The sequence below is a fragment of the Saccoglossus kowalevskii genome, chromosome 11 (assembly GCF_978046115.1).
Source record: "Saccoglossus kowalevskii chromosome 11, keSacKowa6.1, whole genome shotgun sequence".
Classification (NCBI taxonomy): domain Eukaryota; kingdom Metazoa; phylum Hemichordata; class Enteropneusta; family Harrimaniidae; genus Saccoglossus; species Saccoglossus kowalevskii.
This window is the reverse complement of record NC_140651.1, coordinates 2,484,283-2,508,921: the sequence shown is the minus strand read 5'-3', so window position 1 is coordinate 2,508,921 and position 24,639 is coordinate 2,484,283. Positions and strand designations below refer to the sequence as shown.

The window sequence follows — 24,639 nt, the reverse complement described above, 5'->3', positions numbered from 1 at the left end:
AATATTAAAAGACACTTTTGAAGACATGGGGACACTTTTGAGGTCATATTAATTTGTTATATTCATGAACAAGTAATGGTGACATAAATGCAAATTAATAAATTAAAAATATTAAGGGACACTTTTGAAGACATGGGGACACTTTTGATGTCATATTAATTTGTTACATTCATGAACAAGTAATGGTGACATAAATGCAAACTATTAAATTATAAATATTAAGGGACACTTTTGAAGACATAGGGACACTTTTGATGTCATATTAATTTGTTATATTCATGAACATATTTAAGAACAACTAAGGGCGGCATAATTGCTAATTATTAAAATAAACTATTAAGGGACACTTTTGAAGTCATTCTCAGGGCCACCCAACTCCTACAAAATGAGATGAGTGGTACCAATAAAATGTATGAGATAAAGATTGAGCAAGTGCAAGTGTTATTATTTTTATTGCAAATTACAACTTTTATTCAAAATTTTTTCACAGCACATGGTTGTTACAGTGGCATGAATAAACTAATACATTGTTCTCAAAACTTGACAAACTCTGTGGATGGTACATGTAACGCTAATGTCTGTTGCAATCTCTTCTTCGTTTCCAATCCTGCACTTTAGTTACTAGAATTATAATCTTATAATTCAACCACTCAAAATGCATTTCTGATAATTTAACAACTCAAAAGATAATTTATGTTTTTCTTCTAATAATTCTATCACTCCCAAAAACAATTATTTTTTCATGGATTGTGGTAATGTCTGATGAAGCTATTGAAGTCTGGCTTTTCCCACCTGATGACAAAACAGAGATAATTTTGTTAATGTATTTTCTCAAGTGTTGGTATAAGATACAATAGAATTCAAGCAGATTTGTATTTACATGTAGTTACCTTATCTTTTTAGCATCTCTGTTAGCTGGCAAAGATCATTGGCTGTTTTTCATGATGTACGGTACCATTCTTTCTTGCCACTAGAAATGCTATTGCTTCTTTAAGCAAGAAATCTTGCACAAATCTGGTTGCAAAACTGTAAATAAGGCAGTAACATCTATTATAAATACATAGGTACGTTTTATGAAAAATAACATAGTGAAAGTATTATAAGCTTCCCTGTGGTATAGTATAAATGCTATAAGTATATTATAATCAACATGCATTGAACACCTTGCAACATGTAATAAATTTTTGCTTAATAAACATTTTTCTTACTCTAAACCTGGGCTAAAATAAAAAAGTAACTCATTACATTGGTGAATCAATCACTTCCTCCATCATTACAATTTGGAGGGATGTACACAAAAATCTTGTACACACCTCAAAAATATTGAAAAATAAAATAGTACCGTAAAATCTGTATTAGAAGCCGCATCCCTAATAGAAGTCGCACCCAATCTTTTTGTACAATTGAGAACCAAAAATTCATCATTTCTCATATGTGTAGATGCTCTAATATAAGCCGCATCCCCTCTGTTGCTTTGTACCAATTTTAATAGAAGCCGCGGCTTCTAATACAGATTTTACAGTACATGTATCATAAATATATCACGTAACAAGCAGTAGCACAAACAAGAATACAGTTTCAAATAAAAAAAGAAATACATATCACCCCAAATGTGAACATTTACAAGAGTATGCAATGACAAAAACAATTTTACACTGGGAGACATTATCAACAATTTTCATTGGCAAGTTTACAATCAACTTGCAAAATGATACATTGATGCTTGGATATAATAGTTAATAAGCTAGCATTGGATAAATGATGCATATTATACAAAACTAAATACCTTTCCGTCATACTCTTCAGCAAAATATATTTTTCTCTCCAGTTGAAGGAGGAGTTGTTCTGAAACAAATGAATATCCTTTTCAAATATATTTATACACATATTGGGGAGAAACCATTGACAAAAAGATCTCTGAGATTCTTTATAGATCTTGCTTCCTACATACAATTTTCTTTTCAAACGTTTTTTTGTAATTTCCACACAAGACACTTTCCAATCAATCATGCATAATACATGCCCCATTGTAGTAACAGGCAGAATAATTTTACTACTCATATTTCATAACAGTTGTCACATATTCTTACTGGTATTTGTATGCAGTAACTGCTATAACCATACAAAATTAAGGGTTTCCTTTTACAATATGTTGAATTGAACAGTGTACTTTTTTATAAAGTCTTTGTGCCTAATTAGGTGGTTTTGCAATTTGTATGTAATTTGTAGAAGGATTTAGCAACAAAATGTTTCCCATATTTGTTTTTATTTTGTATGTATTCCTATGGAGAAAATAAAATACCTATATGGCATTAATTCAAAATGAAATCGGCTTTCACTCAGTATGCAATGGAATGCTTCTGTCCATATTCTGAATTATAAATATTTCAACCTTTTTAAATATGTATACTGTACTTGTATCAAAAATGCATCTTTAACAGTAGAGCATATAAAACCTGAAACAGTACATTTTCTGTATGATATGTACTCAGAACATTCATTCAATCTTTCAGTTCTTCACTATTCAACACAGCACTAATGTAAAGACAAACAACAATTCATTGTCACCGAATTAGTCCCCATCCAGTCTTAATAGACTGACATGCCATTATAAATAATAGATTTTAAGTATTCAGCAAGGTAAAAATATGGCAACATGTGACCTCATTAATTATGAAACAGATGCCTGAAAGCTTGGGTCCAAATGATACTACTTGTGGCTTTAATTATTCATATTAAGATATTTGAAATTGATTCTAATGGAAACTTACAACTGCTTTGCATTTTCGTGTTGTAGTTTTTCGTTATGGTATTCTTTCTACAGCAAACTTTGTTCATTTGGTAAGAACACTTTTATTTACTTTCTTCAAACATGACCTTGAACACTGGCAAAAAGAACTAGATAGAAAAAGAAGGAGATAGTAGTTGAGCAAAACTACAACTTTTAAAGGAAAGAGTATATGTCAAAAAAATCATAAATTGAATGTTGCTATGAATATCTGCATGATTGGAAGCAATCACTTTTACATGATTTAAGAAACTTTAAAGGCATTGATTATTAGAACTGATGCAGAGCAATCTGATTATGGGGGGGGGGGGTTATATGCTGTCATACTGGTTTACATTTTGTGCTTGCATGTGTGCACAGTAACTGGTTGGCTATAACAATGTATTCGCACCTGAAGAGAAAAACATAGTTGATCTCTGGTGACTTTACCCTTTGCTATATAATGTTATTCCTTTATCATAGTTTGTTTAAATATGAATATGCATTGTCATAATCAATTTTGAATTAAAACAAGTTTTGGGAATGAAACAGCAGTGGGAATGCTCTTAAAATATAAATATCTTACAAAAACATTGATGTCTAATTTGTTTAATTATTTTAAGCTTTATTCAAAGAAATTCTGATATTTTAGTATAAAAACAAATGCCTCATCTCCGAAAAAAAGTGCTGCATTTAGACACGAATAAATTCATATAACATGCAAGATAACAGAATATTTTAGCTGGCTTTTGTCCAAGTATTTTGTACAGGTGTCTGTCAAAAATTAATGATTCACTGAGACAAATATGAACTGCCTTATCATATGCAACTACTGTATTGTTTGAAAAATAAAAAAAACACCCTCTATGTAAATCAAATCAAACAGTTGGTTGGTGTCCAGTGAAAAGCTAAATCAACAATACTGTTACCTCCTAAGAATCTACATCTTCAAACACTGCAATCTTTGTTTTTGAAGTACATTTTTAAATTAGCATTATAAAAGCTATATCATTCTGTTCTAATAGCTGAAAAAAATTCCTGTGAATTTTAATTTTAAAAATTTATACATTTCAACAAAACATTATTTGTCGCTTGAACTATATTTTTGAGTACAATTTTTCTTTCAAAATGTGGATGCAACTTTTTGCTTTTTATGTATTTTAGCGTTGTTTTTGTTTTGATAACTTTGGACTTAACAGATTTTCTTTTGACTGCAGATCTTGATCAAAAGTTTGGCACCCAATTCATAGGAGTGCTTATATTGATTTTCTGACATCTTGTTTTCTGTAAAGATTTTATTGGTAGGTTTGCAAATGTGTATCAAACTGTGCAAAAACTCTCTCCATGAGTTGGTTTTGAAACCCAGTCTAGTATTCCCATGGGATTTGAGAGATACCGTAAAAACTCTAAAATTTCGATCGTTCTAGAAATTTGACCGCCAGTGTTTTTGGCGAGTTTCTGTAATTTTACGTCCTCCGAAATTTCGACCCTGCCCGGAAATGTCGGCTTCAGCGACTCTGAAAATTCGATCAAACTTTCATATTCCGGAGCTCTTGGTAATTTGCACCAGCTCTGTCAGATTACGTGTTTCTGTACTTCTGTACTCGTCGAGTGTGAGCGAGGTCAGGTTTGCCTCCGCGTAATTTGCATGAACTAAAATAACATTGAAATCACATGCATTTATTTTTATATCTATGAAATTTATTATTTAATAAAAAAAACATCAGAATTTGTATTTGCTTTTGAAAAAAAGTCGATTCGAATAACAATCACAATCTGTATTTGCTCTTAAAAAGGTTGATCCAGAATAAAACGTTTTTGCCGGTCGTTGAGAAAAACAATTTGCATAAAAAGCAAAGGACAGCCCCCATTGCTTGAATCCAGTTCTGTGATTGCTTAGACGCTTGACTTGTGTCACCGTCAAATAAGTCAAAATTTACAGACGTGGGCGACCAAAGAGTACAGTATGATTATTACTAGAACGAGTACAGAAATTTCTCGAATGTAAGCAGAATGTCCCCGCAAGGAGCTGTATTGAACGGGGTGTCTATTTCCCGGAGTATGTTTTACATCGGCCAAGCTCCCATGCATTTTAAACACTCGGTATGGAATAAAACAAAAATTGAGTAAGTAAATAAATTGGAAACTAAGCTCGCAAGCTTCCAACTTTAACACTTATTTGACTTCCCGGTTTGCGTATTTTAAAGCGACGTAGGCCTATTCGCAGTTTATTTTCCCTCATGTAGACACCGCCAAAAATCACAATTTCACCGCAGTGATTTTCAAAACAACAGTGTCTGGTAATACCAGTCTCGCACAGTTGGGACAGAGTGAAACACATCCGCCCGGACATCCGCTAATCCGCATAACCATTGCACTGGATGGCAGTGAGAATAGCCTCACACAGAACGAACAGGCTGTTTGTGGAGGGACTGTGGTTCAAGGTGTTCACCGACATCCGCAATATATTTTGCTGCACAAATCAAACGGCCCTTTTTCAGGGCCACCACATCCTCCAAAAAGAGATACCGTTACAATCAAAGTTTATTGTATTGAATAAACTAAAGTTGCATTTTTTCAATGATTTACATCATGATGAATTCATACCAACAATAAAAGTTTTATTTATTTATTAACTCAATAACTGCAGATATTGTAATGACAGTGGCACTCTATCAATAACTGCAGATACTGTAATGACAGTGGCACTCTATCAATAACTGCAGATACTGTAATGACAGTGGCACTCTATCAATAACTGCCAATACTGTAATGACAGTGGCACTCTATCAATAACTGCAGATACTGTAATGACAGTGGCACTATCAATAACTGCAGATACTGTAATGACAGTGGCACTATCAATAACTGCCGATACTGTAATGACAGTGGCACTATCAATAACTGCAGATACTGTAATGACAGTGGCACTCTGTCAATAACTGTAAGACTACTGTAAAAAAGGACATTTACAAATTTCATTGATCACTCAAAATGTAATCTTTTCTGAGGTCTATAACTTATTAGTAAACTTTACTTATACGCCGCTACGTGCTTGTTTTTTTCACTCTTGTGTAAATTAGGTCATGTAGGTCGTGACCCCTAGCTGAACATGTACCGCACGTTATTGCAAACAAATTTGTCCATACTATCGTTGTTTATTCCACTTTTTTAAGAAATCCAAAAAGCTTCCCATGTTATTCCAAAACAACCAATATTTCTTCCAAAATTTTGTCAACTTTAGAATTTTTTGTGATTTTGTGAGTCTAAAAATTCGACTATCAAAAAAAAAAAACTAATTAAAACTGGTCGAAATTTTAGAGTTTCTACGGTACATTACCATTGAAATTTTCATAAGATAAATGATTTACTTCATTGAACACATACAACAATGCATATTCCCACTGGGATCAGTGACCTTTGAATGTGTATCACCAGTGATCAGTCAAGTAGAAACAGTCGAAATATTTTATCAGATTTTCCCAATTTTTGCACGATTTTTTTTACACAGGTCATCCTGTCGTTTGAACTAAGGCAAGATTTTATATTGGCGAATTAGGTGACTGAGTTTAATAAAGTTTGGAATAGAATTAGTGAAGTTATTGTGCACACATTGACAATTATTAACAACGATGACGACAACATCGACGACAGACATTCTCCCCTCAATATATCTTTCCCTTCCATCTTTGATGATATGGGCAAGGTAATAATAGCATTACAACTTCTGTTTATTAAATTACATTTGTGTGTTTCTGGTAATAAGACAACTTCATGGTAAGCGACATTTGTTATCAGACAATTGCATGCTGGTTGGCAAAAATATAAACAAGTGACAGCCTATTTGTATGTGTTTAAAAAAAAAAAAATCAGTAATTTTGAGGGAAGTGGTTGCTGCAGCAATGAACAAATTACATGCTTTGCATCAGTTAATAATCAACTGCCCCTTATTATGTTGCGCTGGTTGGGTCAGATAGAGAGAACCACTGACATACTTTCTTCTTTATATTAGCATTTCCACTTTATACATGTTAGTGTCAACCAAGGTTTATTTTTTTCCTGTCAGCTTTGTTTTAGCTTGCAGCTTTATTATAACCTTGTCATTTATTTCATATAATGTATAAGTATGTTTTGCTATATTTCGATGCAACATTGTGCTGCTTCAAAACTTGTTTTACTGGCTTTACTACAAATTTCATTTACCAAAATAATCAATTAGAAAACGCTTGCCTACTTTCAAGTGTTGGAAACTTATTTTGAAGATTCCACTTAAGATAAACAAGCCATGCATGGCACAGTCCCCGTTAGTTATCAAATTAAAGATATAAAGTTTTGTTTATAGTAATATAGCTGGAATATAAACATGTCAGAAATATGATGATTGTTTAACATTTAAATGATTGACATTTGTATCTGATCGTCAAATGAGTATTGAGAGATATTGCTCTAGAGCAGCATTAATTAAAACAAAATCAGCCATTATGAATATATGAAATTTGAACATAGTCAGTCAAAGCATGTCAGAGATATGGCTCTAGAAGCCCATTCATTAAAACAAAATGGCCACTAGTCAGCCATTCAGAATTCGATCTAAAAAATAAAACATTTTTTTAGCACAAAAATAGCCACCATTAGGCCACTTTGAAAAGGATCGTCAAACCAATATATCCGTATATCTGTGACATGATGTATAATGAATATTAAAAATTTGAACATAATCAGTCAAAACAAGTCAGACATATGGGTCAGGAAACCCATTCATTAAAACAAAATGGCCACCGGACAGCCATTTTGAGTCTGATCTGAAAAATAAAATGACGTGCATCAGGAACCCGTAATGTCTAATGTATGTACCAAGTTTGAACGAAATCCATCCATAAATGCCAGAAATTCTTGATATTTGATGATTTTTTTTACACAAAAATGACAACCATTCGGCCATTTAGAATAGAATCGTCAAACCAATATATCTGTCTATCTATGACATGATGTATAATGAATATTTAAAATCTGAACATAATCAGTCAAAACAAGTTGGAAATATGGGTCGAGAAGCCCATTCATTAAAACAAAATGGCCGCCAGTCAGCCATTTTGAATGTTATCTGAAAAACAAAATTATTTGCATCAAAGTCCCATAATGTCTAATGTATATATCAAGTTTAAACAAAATCTGTAAACAGCTGAGAAATGCTTGATTTTTATGATTTTCAAGCACAAAAATGGCCGCCATTCGGCCATCTTGAATCAGATCGTGAAACAAATTGATGTGCATATGTATGATATTATGTTTGATGTATGTGTGAAGTTTGATTGTGATTGGTCCAGGCATTTCTAAGATACAGCTCCGGATGCACGCACAGACGCACGCACGCACAGATGCACGCACGCACGAACGGACACACGGAGGTCAAAACATAAGTCCCCGTTTTCGGACTTCATCCGAACGGGAACTAAAAAAATATTAAAAAATAGAGGTACGTATGGGGGTCTAAAAACTAACTCTGCGACGCGATTGTGCGACTCGTCGAATGTTGATTATTGCACTCTGCGGCAGGATCGCAGTGTCATTCTGCGAAGAGCACGATTTCCATTGGTTGGTTGGTCGAAAAGCGCGAATCTCAATGGTCGATAGATGTAAGGGTGCACAGCATGCCTCATAGAAATGTTCAGTTTTAAATGGTTATTTCGCTGACTGCTCGCGAACTACGGCAAACAAGTATTTATCGACAACATTCCGCACGGTTCTGTAATCAGCAAGTATTTAACAATGATTAATTAACATATATAACATCTCTCGGAGGGAGTGAAAGGGGTTACAAAACACACGCACATTGGTGTTGGCTGCCTTATTATGGTGTAACATCTGGGAGCTGGTAACATTAACGCCATCTTGAAGTTGTAAGGCTTCGTCCGCAACTAGGCTCATTAGCATAGGCGGCAGCTTTAAAGCGAGTAGAGCGCGAAGTATGTTTCACATGATGTTACGTTCTTTTTTTTGTCATTAGCAAGTATAATTTGTTATGACTATATTCATCACTTTGAACTCCCAAATAAAACGTGTAGTGGGTCAAACTGTTTCTAGGTAATCAATATCGTTTTATTAAAAATATTAAGAGAGAAAAAACATAAAGCTGTGTGAATGGATTGAAACTACTGCTGAAGATAGAAAACTAAAACGGCAGTGTCAACGGAAAATTAGATGGTTGCACGCTCTCTGCATAAACGGAAACAATGACTTTGTTTATTTGGCCGATGTTGACGAGCAACAGATTTCCTGTACTCACTTCCTCGTCTGATCAGCGGCCCTCAACGGTCTCGCGTATCGGTGTCGTCATCGGTTAAGTAGTTGAAACTCTTTCGCGTTGATGCAAATATTTCAGCCTAATCGCCCCTTTCGAACCACTCGCGAGGTTGGTCATAATATGATCTATACGTGCTTGCAGTCTGTTGCTATTCTGATGAAAAATTCTTGAAAAATAAATATAAATTGCGTAAACGAGGGGTGAACGCAAGAGTCCTGTAATTTTTCATCGAAATTACAACAGGCTGCAGGCAAGTCTAAATTAGTAAATATGACCCCGAGTTGCAGATTTTTCGTTGCCTCGTCTGTCATTGGCGTCTTTGCTTTCTTTTTTTCATTGCATTGCATTAGTAAGATGGTGTTATTAAAATCAAATATAGAAAATAAAACGATTTCTCAAACAACAGGAAGCTTGTCACCAGTTCTATCAGAATCGTCAACAACAGAGTATTACCAGTAGTATACATACACATGTTATAAACATTATGCAAATATTAACGAAACGGTAGTAGTGTTAGCATTTGAGCACTGGTCTTTCCGAAATTTCGAAAAGCTGGGATGATGAATCAAGGTACATGTACAAAGTAACCGTTTTATCAATTATTCAAAAATCAAGAAGAAAAAAAAAGAAAATTTCCCTTCCCGCTACATTAAGATCAATATGGACCACCAAAATTTGGCGTTCATTTAAAAAAATAAACCATACCGGTAATTTTCAGTAATACTGACTTCGAAAATTATGATACAAAAATAATTTCATTCATACCACAAACCAACGCCGTTTTTGTTTACTTTTCACAATTGTTACAAAGTATTTCATTTCTGGTGGTTAAAATACCAGCTAATCGATCGTAGACCACAAGTTTGGAGTCTGTTTATGATCTAAAAGAAGGCAGACGATTGCAAACAACTGCTATCGTGGCAAAACGTTGCACATCGTGAATGATTTTTTTCACTGCATGCAAATTATTTTCCTTGATGCACTCAACAAAGTCAAAGCAGACGTACAACATTCATTGCAGAACGCGTGAAAAGTACTTCGCGTTCCACTCGCTTTGAAGCCGCCGCCTATACTAATGAGCATAGTCGTCGGGACTAAGCCTTACAACTCCAAGATGGCGATAGCGTTACACCGTAAATAGGCAGTCAAAACCAACGTGCACGTTACACTATTTAATTTTTCTAGCCAGCGGTGTGATGTGTCTAATCACCGTAAACCATGTGTCATTTGTTTGGTCCCACAATGTGTCCTCCATGTGCTTGCCGATCACCGAACAGTGCGGCATGTCGCCGGTACATAGTGTTTACACACTTTTTACCATACCATTTTTACCATTTAAAACTTAATTTTTTATAAGGCAAGCGGTGAACATCGACCATTGGGATTCGAGTTGTTCGACCCACTAACCAATAGGAATCGTGCTCTTCGCAGAGTGACACTGCGATCCTGTCGCAGAGTGCAATAATCGACATTCGGAGAGTCGCACAATCGCGTCGCAGAGTTAGTTTTTAGACCACCATACATACATGAAAAATAACTATAATGGACACACTAATGATTGATCATACGAAAAGCAATCATAATGAAACTACAGTATATGTCAACAAATTTAAAGAAACAAATATGCAATGATATTGGTAATCTTGCTGTCAAAATAATCAAACAAAACATCTACACGTATATATTTTCATTGAGAATGTGCTAATTAAACTAAAAGTTAATTTACACATGTAGTTACGAAAGATAAATTGTTCAGACAACTTACTTCTTCATCAGAATCTTTAACATCAGGCTGTCGAACATACTGATTATTTGGTCTCGCAAAAAAAGCTACAAAAGGAGTCATTTTTGAAAATACACAATATTAGTCTTTTTAACAAAATTACCAGGCAAGAACAAAAAATGTGTTCCCACTAGAGATGCTGGAATGGACATTTGTGGAATAAAATAATATAATAAATTATTTAATCAACAAGTCATTGAAAATGACACAGTCCTTGTTAAATTTTTGAAAGTTCTCTTTGTGCTCGTCATATTAAAGTGGAGGGGTTGTCGTGAGCATATCCTTGAAACTTCAGTCCCAAGTGGCGAATACAACAGATTGTTTATTTACATCAAATTCGAAAATGTGTTGTGTGATGACCCCTCCGGTTTAAGACATAGCAAAGAAAAACATAGATCACAAGTGAAAGCATGTCCCAGTTATCACATTTCAAACAGTCAGCCAAATTTGATCAAATTGCAAATTGAATTGACATGTACATGTATCCATTCATGACATGCTAAATATCAATGAAAATGCTACATGGGTGACAGAGATATAGTAATATGGCCGCAAATAAAAACAGCCGTTATTCGGCCATCTTTGATCAGATTATGAAACAAAGTGACATGTCTGATGTATGTGCCAATTACGAATGAAAATGGTACATAAATCTTGGAAATATAGTAGTAAGGCCAAAAAGTCAGATGGCTGTCAATCAGCCATCCTTGATCCGATTTTGAAACAAATTGTCATGGACATGTATCTTTACATGTATAAAGTATATGCCAAATCATGTCCATTTTGAATCGTATCGCTAAATGTTTAAATGTGCATACATGTATGTCCCAAATAAAGTACGAGGCATGCAAAGAATGAACAGAATCGGTCCAAAGATTCTGAAATATGACCTCGGACGGACGACGCACAGACGGACGAACGGATGCACAGACGGTCAGAGGACATGTGTCTCAACATGTATAATCTATGTACCAAATTTGAATGAAAACTGACAAAGCATGTCCAAAATACAACATTTTCAAAAAATCAAGATGGCTGCCAGTTGGCCATTTTTCATCGAATTGCTAAACCACTGCATGTGCATATGTCCCACATAAAGTACTAGACACATGCAAAGAATGAACAAAATCAGTTCAAAGGATTCTGAAATACGACTCTGAACAGACGGACAGACGGACGGAGACCGAATTATAAGTCCCTGTATTCGGACTTTATCCGAATGGGGACTAATAATTCAATAAAAGATTCTGAGTCCGGCTACAGTCTGTTTTTCCAACTTCTGCCGAAGTGAAACTGCACCACTAAACGGCAGGAGAAGCCATGCAAGTGCAATGCACTGAATACCATAAAAACTCACTGGTGTAAAATTATTCCGTTTTACATGTGTGTAAAGAATTGTCTGAGAATTAAATCGATCAATGAATAAAGCAAACATTTAATTGTACAACAAGCTTTTGTTCTTCTATTTCTCTCGCCATAGATGATTCAACTTTAAAATTTCACTACATATACCGGTATTCATACAGAGAATTACAAGTACATAAACCACCTGAAAATTGGACACTTAATTAATATGAGTACTTAAACATCAAATTACCAAGTGAGTAAAAATCAGCCCGTTTTCTGGACCTATTATTATGAGTATTAATTAGCAGAGCAATTTCAAGCCAGTTTAGATAATTGTATGAACTGTTATTTAATAACTACATAGTTAAAAATCAAAGAACGCTAAGGAAGATTTTCTGTGTGCTGAGAGCATTTATTTCTTATTGAGGTTAGTAGTTTGATTAATTCCAACAAGTTTAATTAAAATCAGATTTTATTGAGATATGAAGATCACCTTTGCAAATGAGGTAACTAATGAGCATTACTTTAATCAAATTATTTGTGTTGTGTTGTCCCAGAGCATCTATGTACCAAATTTCAATGAAATGCAAAAATTGGTTCTCAAGATAATGGTGGGACAAACATACACACATAAAGCAGGGTGACCGCAAAAACATCTATTGCTTCACAATATTATTGTTAAATTTGGTGCAACCAAATGCTGGAATAAATTACAATTTTCAAAATGCATCAAAATAAAAAAACACTATTTTATCATGATTCATATTACATGTGCAAAATCTTTTTTTCTTGACTTGCAAAATGCCATATACAGAATTTTTTTTTTAATCATAAAGATATAACAATCATTAGAGAAATGCACAACATAAAATAAAATAAATATCCCATAACAAACAAACAAAATAGGTAGTCTCTGCCTATTTTCAATCTAAGTACACATACATGTAGAAGTGCATGTGTACATGATGTGCAACATGTTTTATATGTGGATGTGAAGCTTGAAATATGATTGCTCGAGGCATGTCAGAGATATACCGGGGTACATGTAGCTCTGGAACAGCCACCAAACTGTCATATTAAAACTGATTCAAGAAACAAAAGAATGTGCATGAATATCCCCATTATATAAAATGTGTGTTTTATTTTTATAGATCTGGTTCCGAAATGACAGACATGCTTGATTTTAATGAATTTTTGGCATTAAAATGGTTGCCATCGTAATTTAGATTATGATTATACATCCCAAAATATATATGAAGTCACTGTATTATTGCATGTATGAAGTTTGAGATATAGCGGTAGCTGTAAGCTGACAGATTGACGGACAGGACACAGAAGTGCACGGAAGTGAAATTTATATTTATTTATTTATTTTTTTTTATTAACACTTACACATTCCCCGGAGGGATTGGCAATGGTTACAAAAGTTTAAAAAGGAATAAAAGGTTACAAAACAGAAAATAGATAATAAAAAAACAAAAAAAAACAATCTAAGCTAATACATTACAGATAATACTGTAAAGGGGGTAATTATTCACTGGGTTTTAATTTAGCTTATTTCGCTGACTGGAAAAATGCGCTAAATTAAAACACAGTGAATATGTAAAATTTAGCATAGAACACATTATCTAAATGACAAAACCGTGAATTTAAAACCCACTGAATATGCCTGAAATGGCAAATCAGTGAAATTTAAACCCAGGGAAAATTAGTCATTTTACAGTAGCTAGTATAAAATTATGATACTACGATAGATAGAAAACCAAAATGCAAAACTCAAATAGTGAGAGGAGGTTGTCACTGAGGTTGCTGTCTTATTTCAAAACACTTCTTTAGGTACCTTGCTACGGGGAGTGTTAGGCCACTGTTGTTTAGCAAGGCTATGAATTGAGTCTTTAGCGGCAAATTTTTAAAGTTTTGGATTTTGGTTTTTGCTATTTCGAATAGGACATTTCTTTCGGGGGTATATCTTTTACATGACATCATGAGGTGATACTCATCTTCTACTTCATTTTTATCACAAAGGTTGCATAATCTATTAGCAAGGGGTATTCTTTTGTGTCTGCCAGTCTCAATTTTCAAGTTATGGTCACTGAGGCGGAATTTAGTTAAATTTTCGCGCATATCAATGTTTTTCAGGGTAACAAGGTATGTTTCGAAAGCAAAATTGTTTTTTAATTCTCTGTATGTTCTTAATTTATTTTTTTCATTTTGTTTTGATCGATTGTCATTATGTAATTCACTTTTCCAAGTTGATATGAATGATGTTTGTATATTTTTGTTGATTTGTCCTAATTGCCTTGCAGTTAGAGTTTCATCGTTGTCGATCAGGTAAGAATGGTTGATGTTATTTAAAAGGGAATCTATATTGGTGTACCATTTACTATTAATTTCTTTATTTTCTTGGAAAGCTAGTTTTAGTAATGGATTTGACGAGTTCTTTATACGATTAAAATATTTTATCATTTGTTTTTTGATAAAAGTCTCCAATGGGTAACGTCCAAGTTCGCCGTATAAACCCATTGTTGTAGTGTTTTTGGATGTACCCAAAAGAAAACGAAGATAATTTATATGTACATCTTCAATTGGTGATTTTAGTGAAATTTCATCTCCCCATACATCACTACCATATATGAGAATTGGTCTGATTAGTTTATCAAACAGAGAGAGTGACAGTGGTATACTTAGATTTTTGCCTGTTTTTCCCTTTAAGGAAAATGAGGCCTTTAAAGCTTTTCTTTTTATGCTTTTTAGGCCTTCCTTGAATTTTCCATTAGCGCTTATTATTAATCCTAGGTAATTGGTTGATTTTACAGTAATCAACTCACAACCTTCAAAGAAGAAAATATCATTCTCTAGAAGTCTGTTTGATCTGTTAAAGATCATAGTTTTTGTCTTTTCCGTGTTAACAGATGCCATTTTTTAGTGTATATCGATAAATTATCAAGGCAAGTTTGTAATCCTGTTTTTGATTCAGAAAGTATTACAAGATCGTCAGCATACATTATACAGTTAATAGGTGTGTTTTGTAGTTTGGGTGGGTCACATCTAGGTTTATTAAGGACATCAGGTAAATCGTTTATGAAGATGTTGAATAGGGTTGGGCTTAAATTACAGCCCTGTTTTACTCCCACCCTTGAAGTGAAGTGTTCAGTTAATCCTTCTTTGCTCTTAACTTTATATTTTACCTTACTATACATATTTTTTATAATTTTATAGATTTTACCCGATATTCCAAGTTTTAACAATTTAATATACAACCCAGACACTGTCGAAGGCCTTTTTTAGGTCAACAAAGCACGCATATATTTTATTTGTATTTCAGCGTTTTCTGACTTTATTCAAACAAGGACCAATGAGATGATGAGGTGTGGACATAGTTGTGGACGAAGGATCAACACAAAACATTGTCGTACAGCAAAGTGACAAGTAAATTGACCAGATCCAAAAATTGGCGACTAGACTTGATGTTGCCAGTTGATAGCCGGATAGCTCCAAACTCCTTTTCCAAAAAACAATTTTCGATAATTATTACTGGTTTATTTATTATACGAAATTTATGGTAATGAATAAATCAGAAACTCTTCGTTGTGGTAAGGATTAATGCTGATGTGTCATATTGTAAAGTCTATCACAGGCGTTTGATCTCTGAGCCGTTACCACCAGTCCCCGATTACCGGTATCACACGTACTTAAGTTGAGCATAGACAATACGGTATACAGCACAATCGCTGACATACGAGTGTACACGGTTTCTAGTATCAACCCTATTGTCAAATAATACGATTAAATGACACAACTTACCGTCAGTGAATGAAATATAGTCATGCAGCGACACTCTGAAAAACGGCCATACTACGAACTAGAAATATCCCATAATGTCTTCTCCATGCCCCCCTAAGCTAGTGAAAAATTGCGACGTGAATTTCGCACCAGTGTCGGATGATAAAATGATATTGAAAGTTAAAACAACGATTAAAGTGAGGGCATTATCACTAAAGAACCGCAAAACAGATTGGTATTGTGCACAATATAAATATTAACAACTTTATACTAAAATATAAATACAAGTATTCTTAGATTGTGCGGCAATCAATTTCAACAGAAAATAGGGGGACACTTTTGAAGTCAAGGACACGTTTGAAGTCTTAACATACGTGGCTAAGCATCGATAGGTGAGTAGTGTATGTGTAATGTATTGAACAACGAGTTATTGTCCAGTTTTGTTAACGTTGTTCCAATTATATTTAATAATTCTGACACAATTGAACACCTGAGCCTAACAATAACACATAATATCACAGGAGTTTACGTATATGACGTATGACTATGTATTTCTGCCTGGTTTGAGTGTTCGTTTTCCAAGAAAACACCTCTAAATACCGTAAACAACGCTGTGCAACGATTGATGGGGAATCACGTGATCTAATTACGAGATGTGTTGTCATTGTGCAAAAATGAGTTTCGAATAACAATTTACTCCGTTTCTATCAATTTAAATAATGTTCTTATTTTTTATAGTTGATATATGAAAAATACTCTCATTCGTGGTACCCGAAGAATTTAATAATTTGAATATGTCTAACCATGATTCATAACTACTGATCACCACGTCATTATCATTCCAATATGGCGCCGGCATATCAATAAATTCATGACGCCACGTATTTAAGTCATGGAGTCGGGTACACCGGGAGGGGGGACATAGAACTTGTCTAATAGGAACGTGCCCCTGCAATGGGTCTCGTTTTTTGGATTTTAGGTATAAGTATCGGTCTTATTTCTGGTCAAGATAGGTATAAACATCGGTAATATTTTTCCGATTTGGTATACTTATGGGTCCGTATATGAGCGACCATCTTCATCTCAGATCCCGGCCTCAGATCCATATATACATCAACCCGGAAATTAAACAAGGCAATCAACATTTAAACGGAGATTTAACACGGAATAGAAGATGGCGCACATTCCTCAGTAAAACTTATTTGGAATAAACAGTGATGACAGAATGGTACTATCCAGGTATAAAAATGGTCACACTTTTGAGCACTCAGGGCACTCCCTACCCATCGTATGTATCAACTCCCCCCGGGGGGGGGGGTACATCGGTCACACATATCTATTTCATGTCACAATGATTACCGAACATCACACAGAGAGGCTCCAGGAACCAGCATGCCATTTTACTTGAAAACACACCCTTTATCCCTTTATCATAATGCGAGAATATGACATTGTTGACGTCCGGTGTCATTGACCTATAGAATATGTGTGTGGTGGTAGAGAGGGTGTGATACGATTACGACAATAAAACCACAGGATAAAACATAGCCAAAATTAGTATTCAAAATATTTGTTGCACAGAACAATATGGACTTACTTGTCATGCATTATGTTGTGAGTTTTCAGCCTGTCAACAGACTTTCTTTTAGGCGATAAATTATGTTTATTGCAAGCAACTCTACTATTGTCATTTGAGTAAACACTTTGCGTAGTAATTATGGCCATATTGTCGTGTAATATTTTACAATGGCTTTCTCATGATCGAGGAACATTCACATAAAACATAACATTTTTGTATTCAATAATTATAATATAATTGTGGGTATTACATAATTACATAATAAAGGCACAATTCTTATCCATACTTGAGAATAAATTTATCTTGCAATTATGTTAAAACTGGGTCAATTAGAAATCAACCGAGGTCACGCAGACCGCTCGAAGAACGTAGCGGTCTCCCAGAGGTCAAACGGAGCCAACTAGAGGTCAAAATCTTCTTCAATCTTGACTCTCCACATTGCTTTACACATATTTCAAATGTACAATCTGTAATATCGACTCATTTAAACTATGTACTACTTTGTTGTTTTGTATGATATACCTCTTTCACAAGAAGGTTGAGGTAATTAGATGAATGCCTATTCGCGTGAACTAGTGCTCCATGGTTTTAAGGTAGTAAAGGGGTATGTATGGTACTGGTGTATTACATTTAATATAAACTGTACCCTATAATCTTTTACTAGCCATAAGCTAGGCAAAACGTATGTTTAAGTTGAATTACCTTTCAATATAAATTATGTTTTCTGATGACTATAAAAACGTCCTGTATAGTGTATGTCCTCGGAAGTTGGTATACATCTGTATTTCTGTCCTCGCAACACACACACACACACACACACACACACACACACACACACACACACACACACACACACACACACACCACACACACACACACACACTTGACTGAATAGTTCTTTTCTGAGATCCTGGTTTTTATTGCATTTGATGGGTGAGCAAATGGGTTTCAACTTCCGCCTGACACGTCACAGATTCTGACATTCAGAGAGATTCTTTTGTGACTCCAAACTTCCAATTTTTCAAGTGTGGTCACTCAGTCAAAATTTGGAGAGACAGACCCGTAAATCTGTATTTTTCTAGTTTGTAAGACAGGCTTACAAGATTGTTGGTTCAAATGTTCTGAGTGGCTTTTCTTGGTGCTATTCAGCAAATCAGTTACTTTCTGATATCATTGGCTGCTAATGTATTTATAATATTAACCATAAAAGCTTCTATTAACAGTGAGTTTGTAGAGTCTTTAAAATATGTGATACTCTTTTTAATGAATACATTAAGGGGTACCTATCAAGCTCATTATAAATTCCTATTATGGATGTATTTTGAAAGACGCCTGACAGAAATCTACAAACCCCCTGAGGGACTTGGTGACTTAATTAATTTTATTTCAGTTCCCACTGAAATTAACAACATCTTACCTGGTTTGTACAATACAAAATGCATTTAATCTGCATATTGCGAAACAGAGGGAAACATTATTCAAAAAAATGTTTTATTTTTTATTAATTATGAGAAGTCAGACAATTCCGTCGGACAGCAAAGAAATACTTCTAGAAAATAGTTTACATATATTTTGTATGCCATGAACTCCGGTTTTTGTTTTTTATGTCTACACAAATAAATATATATTTTTGCTACCAGAAATAGGAAGCTGGCTAAACACGGGGAATGTTGATCCCGAGTAGGAATGTTGTACATTCGTGAATGTCCTCAGGCTTTGCTTGGCACCCAAAGCACATACATTGTCTGACAAGTTCATCAAAATGCGAGAGAAAATGTGTATTGTTGGAATTATGATTAGAGCCAATTTTTGATTTCAAAGAAAAAGGTGCATTTTGAAATTCGTGTTTTTAAGCTGTTCACCTGTTGTTATGAATAACAATAAAGTAACACTTACTCAGTGTATCATTAGTTAACTCCAAGATAAGCACACATACTTGTATTGCTATATGTTCCGAGGAATCTATCCGATTAAGTTTTAATATAGTTGAATTAACTTTTAATGTAGTTGCGTTATGTTTAGATACACGGTTGCGATTTAATTGAAGTTTGATTAAACTCAATTAAATTACAATTTACACTAGTGTATATTATATTGCATTTTAATTCAAATTTAAATAAATGAAAACGCAACAAAGTAGAAATAACATCATACATTCTGTGAATTAACATATGACATGTTTGTGAAGCTTAGGGTTAAGTGAAGGGATTATGTATGGTACAGTTGTATTTTGTACCATGTGTAAATTCTGTACCATGTGTACCCTGAATAAACAAAAACTTGTACATGTGCACTTGTTAACAATTTTGGACATTAAATAGACCCTTCCCCAAACCTGGAACACTTATGCACAGACTCTCCTATTCCCCACACTCAGGCTCCACGTGGCCGTATACGTTCATGATATAATTCTTTCAATCCACTGTATATGTTTTTCTCTCTCAGAGACTGCGTTTATTGACCATAACAGGACAAGGAGGGTATGGCGGCAGGTTCTAAGGACACAGGCGGCGGATGGAAAACTGTATCTGGCCGCGGAAAATCTTCGTCGTCGCCAGGGGGCGCTTCTCTACTAACATCTTTAAGGCGTTATTCATCAAGTAAAGTGTCCATACCACGAACTGAGCAAGAAAAAGCAAGAAATTTAGTTCATGCTAAAATTGAGAATTTGCTTAAATTTTTAAAAGAAAATGACAAAGCTTTTTGTAGTTTCGATTACCAGGGGAGCGCGTACGATGGACTCAAAGTTGGACAAGCTGATGAATTCGACGTTATGGTAGCGTTGAATGGCAAAAGCGACATTGAACCCATACCAGTCGTACCCGGGTATGCACTCATGCAACCTATCAAAAAAGACGACTTCAGATTCAAGAAGTATGTTACTGATGACGGTTACATGTCAGGTGTCCAGTTTAGACAGAAAAATTTTTTCAGCATGGTCCACAAATGGTCAAACACGGGGCAAGAAGATGATGGGATCAAGCTTAAAATTTCTGCCCACGGACCGGCTGTACAAGTTGACCTCACGCCGCCCAGAAGTACTGGTCTTGCATGCGACATTTCGGTTGACTTGGTGCCCACTTTGCGAATACGCGAGGATGCACATTATGTTGCTAAACCGTACAAATCATACGCGGAGATACATACACCGTTGCCATGCGACAGTCAGTTGTTATGGAGACAGTCTTTTTCCAAGTCAGAGAGAGCAATTTTGAAAAAGATCGACGGGGACGGTGGGTGCAGGAAGGACTGTTGCAGAATTCTGAAAAGTATTCGCAACGAAGACCCTACCCTGCGAGCTTTGACTTCATATCATTTAAAAACGGCGCTTCTTCACGAATGCGATATTGTGAAAGACTGGGACAAAAATAAGCTCGATCAACGATTTTTGGGAATGCTGGGAAGTCTGGCAAAGTATTCACGGGAAAAAAGCCTTCCTCATTATTTCGTTCCTGAATTAAACCTGATGGAGGGATACAAGAATTCGACATTGGATAATATTCACGGCAGACTAAGTCGACTTCAGAATAGCCCATTGGAAAGAAGTAAACTTCTTTCGCCAACGGAAATCAAAAACAAGTGAGCTTATATACTCGACTACAAGGCTAAGTGGTGGTAGAAAAATGAATTGTTTTTATGAGTACTCATTATTACTCCACATTTATAATATTGTTTTCATTAGCTGTAGGTGCACGTTAGGTCAACGCAAGGCTCTCCGGGTAAATGTGGGCGACGTTTTCCAATTTATACCACTCTAGGTCACGTGTACCATTGTTCTCAGCGTTCATTTATTATTGTAACATCTATTGGTTCTTATGCAGATTAGTAAACCTTCGCGGTTACATTGATATTCAAATTAGTGAATCTTACAGTTTTATGAATAGACTCATTTAACATATGAATAAAACTGTAAGGTTTACTAATTTGAATATCAATGTAACCGTGAAGGTTTACTAATTTACATATGATACGTAACACCACGTCACTCAATAAAATATTCAAGACAGATAGAAGGTGCTTTAAAGCACCTGCTTTTAATGAATTCATCAGTACAAAATTACAACACAATATTTACTTTTTTATCGCCATGTTGATTTTGAATAGAAACGCTTTGAAAGGAAACTCTAGATTCACTTTGAATGGTGGTCGCTATTGGTTGCGTACGATGAGGTGATGACACGCGTTCTTTTTGGTCCTTGACGCCAAGTTCAACCACTGGATTTGGCGGTCGCAGAACATCAGACACTGTTTTCTGCAGGGAAGTGCTGGTTCGCTTGTTTGTGCGCAGACCACCATCAGAGCGGTGCCCGGTGCGTTCTTTGATAAGTTGCTCATCGAAGTGGCTGCTGTAACCTCGAAACAACATAAAATTTAATCAGTTATACTTTAACAAATAACAAAAGAGTCAGCATTTCAAGCTCGCAATTCTTGTGCATATTACAAAAAACTTCTCGTACAACAAAAAAGACGTTCTCGTAGGTTTACAATTCTAAACTTCACTGTTGTGGGTAGAACCCCTTCGGCCTCGTGAAGTTTACAACATTCTACCCACAACAGTGAAGTTTAGAATTGTAAATCTACTCGAACCCGTACAATTACCTATATTAATTCTCTGCTACGTCGCCATCTTGTGATGATGACGAGTGCAACACGGTGAAGTTTCGAACCAGATGATGACACCACTATCTGAAATATGATACGATATGTGTAGCATAACGTCCAATGAAAGTTAATTAGTGCTTCACGTGGTCAGGGAATGATGTAGCAGAGCTGTGTGAAGAACACTTGAATTATTTTTAGTGAAACCCATGATATTGGAGGCTAAATTGCTCAAAACCCCCATCCCTTTAAGCAACCCTTTCCAAGAAAACTCACCCCTTGAAAGAAACTCTCAAGAAAACCTCACTCTTTGAAGTAGTATAAACATTTTCTTGCAGCTGAAATCATGGTAAAATTGACCTATCATTGTCATATATTAGACATTACTAGTATATGAACACAGGATAAAAATACAACCTCTTTGATTTTGTCTAAAAGGAACCCCTCGACCTATGTAAAAAGGAGACCCCTTGCCCCATTTTGAAACTTAATTCATAGACCCTTTAGATATGAGGTATATCAGTTGGTATTGTTTTTACTAGTTACCCCCCCCCCCCCCCACCATCAGCTGCAGCCCTTTCCTTACTAAATTTATGTTTCCGTCAATTGTTTCCTAGACTTACTGGTTGTCGGAATAAGCTGGGATAACAAGAGTATAGAGTGTACATATTAGGAGTAGGGTCTTGTATTTTGACGGGGTCACATGAATGGGGTTAACTCTAGTTTATCATATGTCAATTTATTCATATAATCATATTTTTACATCCTTGGGACACATATGTTATGAAATATTTAGAAGGACTATTACAGTCATAATGCAGGATTCTTGTATCGTTACGGTGTGTTCAATGCTACAATAAACTACGGTAGTCATAATTTATGTTTGTATCATTCATTTTCACACACACACAAAAACAAAAACAAAAAACGAACAACTACAGTAATTCTGTTTCCATAAAGTCAACTATATAGTTAATTTTTCCAGTATATGCATGTGTTTTGGTCACTCATAGGAGATCGGAAACTTAGGTTAATTTTTTTCGCAGAAATAAAACGCGAATGACGTCAAATATCAGTCTGCATACAGGTGACTTCAAATTGGCATGTATAGTCTCGTTTCAGAGTGCTGGGTCACGCTAACTTGCGGAAGACGGAGAGGTAATTCCATCATTGAACACACGCCTCGCCATTTGATGGAACATTCTACACATAACATAAATTAAGCGAATTGTTTTCAGCTTACCAGGCCTGGTATACCACACCAAACAAAATACCCTTGCTCATACATTCATATAAAATTTAAGCATTCTTTGTTTAAACTGTTCTTGTAAGAATAAACTTACTTTGCTGAACCTAAACATTTGCATAATTTTGTAATTTTTTTTGTTATTTACTTATACACTTTTTCGGCTTAAATTTTCAAAAAAAAGACATTTTAGGGCGAGAAATATAGTCGTATTTATATACGTAGTCGTCGCGCCACACATGCGCGAGATATATTATGTCGCATAGTACTAGTAAACAAAGATGGCGACTTCTACTGTTGCTCAGATCAATGAGTGCAAACTGAAGTTTACCAAGCTTTAATTAGGTATATTTTAATGTGATTGGAAGGTATCGAAGGAGTAACCGGTGGTAATGTTGCAAGTCGCACCAAGTTCAAACCTCATACTTGTGATTTCCATCAGAAGAGCCCATTAGATTGTGGGAAAATCAATTTTTATCAACACAAATGTCGCACATGCGCAGCGCGACGATCACCGCCCTTTATATCTTGCCCAAAAAGTGAACTAACTATTCTATAACTATTCATGATTGCATACAACAGAACACTAAAAATGCATTCTGCTTATCAAAAAGGGCAATAAATCAGACAAAGTATATATTACCATGGAGTGCGATTTAAATCTGATCGCCATCTCTCCTTTTACGCACCTGGAGTCGCGGTTTAGTCAGGTGCAGCCAACGGCCAAATTTTCCAAAACCGTCATTATTAATAATTGTCCATTATGTACATACTTTTTATCGATATTTGACACGTTTTTAAATTTGGAGGGGAGGGATTAAGCTGTTCGTAATTCCCCTCCCACTAACGTCAAAAAAAAAAATGCCCTCCCACTGCATCTTGGTTCCCGCTGCCCTCTCCCCACCCATCACCCCCTGTCACTACCTTCCCTCCCACTAGTGCCTGCAAAAAAATGACCTCCCACTGGGTAGTGGTCTTCAGAGCCCTCTCCCCACCTGTTCAACCTACTTAAATCCTACATGCAGTTAATTCTTCAACTTGATGTTTTATGTGTAGATTCAAACCATACTCGAGCATACCTCAGCCATGACTCGGCATATTTCATTAAACATCAAGTAGTGTGCGGGCTTTTTTTTGTTTTTGCTAATTATTATTTTGAATTTAATTACTTTTTGTCAACATCTAATCATAATGTTGTCAAATTGGCGTGCCCACACCCACATGTTTCCCA

At 35.3% G+C, this 24,639-nt stretch overlaps 1 protein-coding gene and 1 long non-coding RNA gene across 4 annotated transcripts; one reads left to right on the top strand and one right to left on the bottom strand.

The window, feature by feature from the left end:
* Window positions 1-441: 441 nt before the first annotated feature.
* LOC144342287 (uncharacterized) lies at window positions 442-16,099 on the bottom strand. 3 transcript variants are annotated; one of them, XR_014930886.1, is made up of 6 exons: window positions 16,006-16,099; window positions 10,837-10,901; window positions 2,772-2,898; window positions 1,787-1,845; window positions 891-1,026; window positions 442-792 (listed from the first exon to the last, which is right to left on the bottom strand). It is a non-coding gene; the product is annotated as an uncharacterized LOC144342287 (long non-coding RNA). The 3 variants fall into 3 exon arrangements; XR_014930885.1 differs by lacking the exon at window positions 10,837-10,901; XR_014930884.1 differs by lacking the exons at window positions 2,772-2,898; window positions 10,837-10,901.
* Window positions 16,100-16,322: 223 nt separating this feature from the next.
* Window positions 16,323-23,520, top strand: LOC100368769 (cyclic GMP-AMP synthase-like). Its single transcript, XM_078007042.2, has 2 exons — window positions 16,323-16,376; window positions 20,009-23,520. The coding sequence occupies exon 2, from the start codon at window positions 20,046-20,048 to the stop codon at window positions 21,144-21,146; it is 1,101 nt and encodes a 366-aa protein (XP_077863168.1). The 5' UTR covers window positions 16,323-16,376; window positions 20,009-20,045; the 3' UTR covers window positions 21,147-23,520.
* Window positions 23,521-24,639: the final 1,119 nt, after the last annotated feature.

Excerpts from the sequence above, each read along its gene's own strand:
- LOC100368769 (XM_078007042.2), top strand. The coding sequence starts at position 20,046 with ATGGCGGCAGGTTCTAAGGACACAGGCGGCGGATGGAAAACTGTATCT.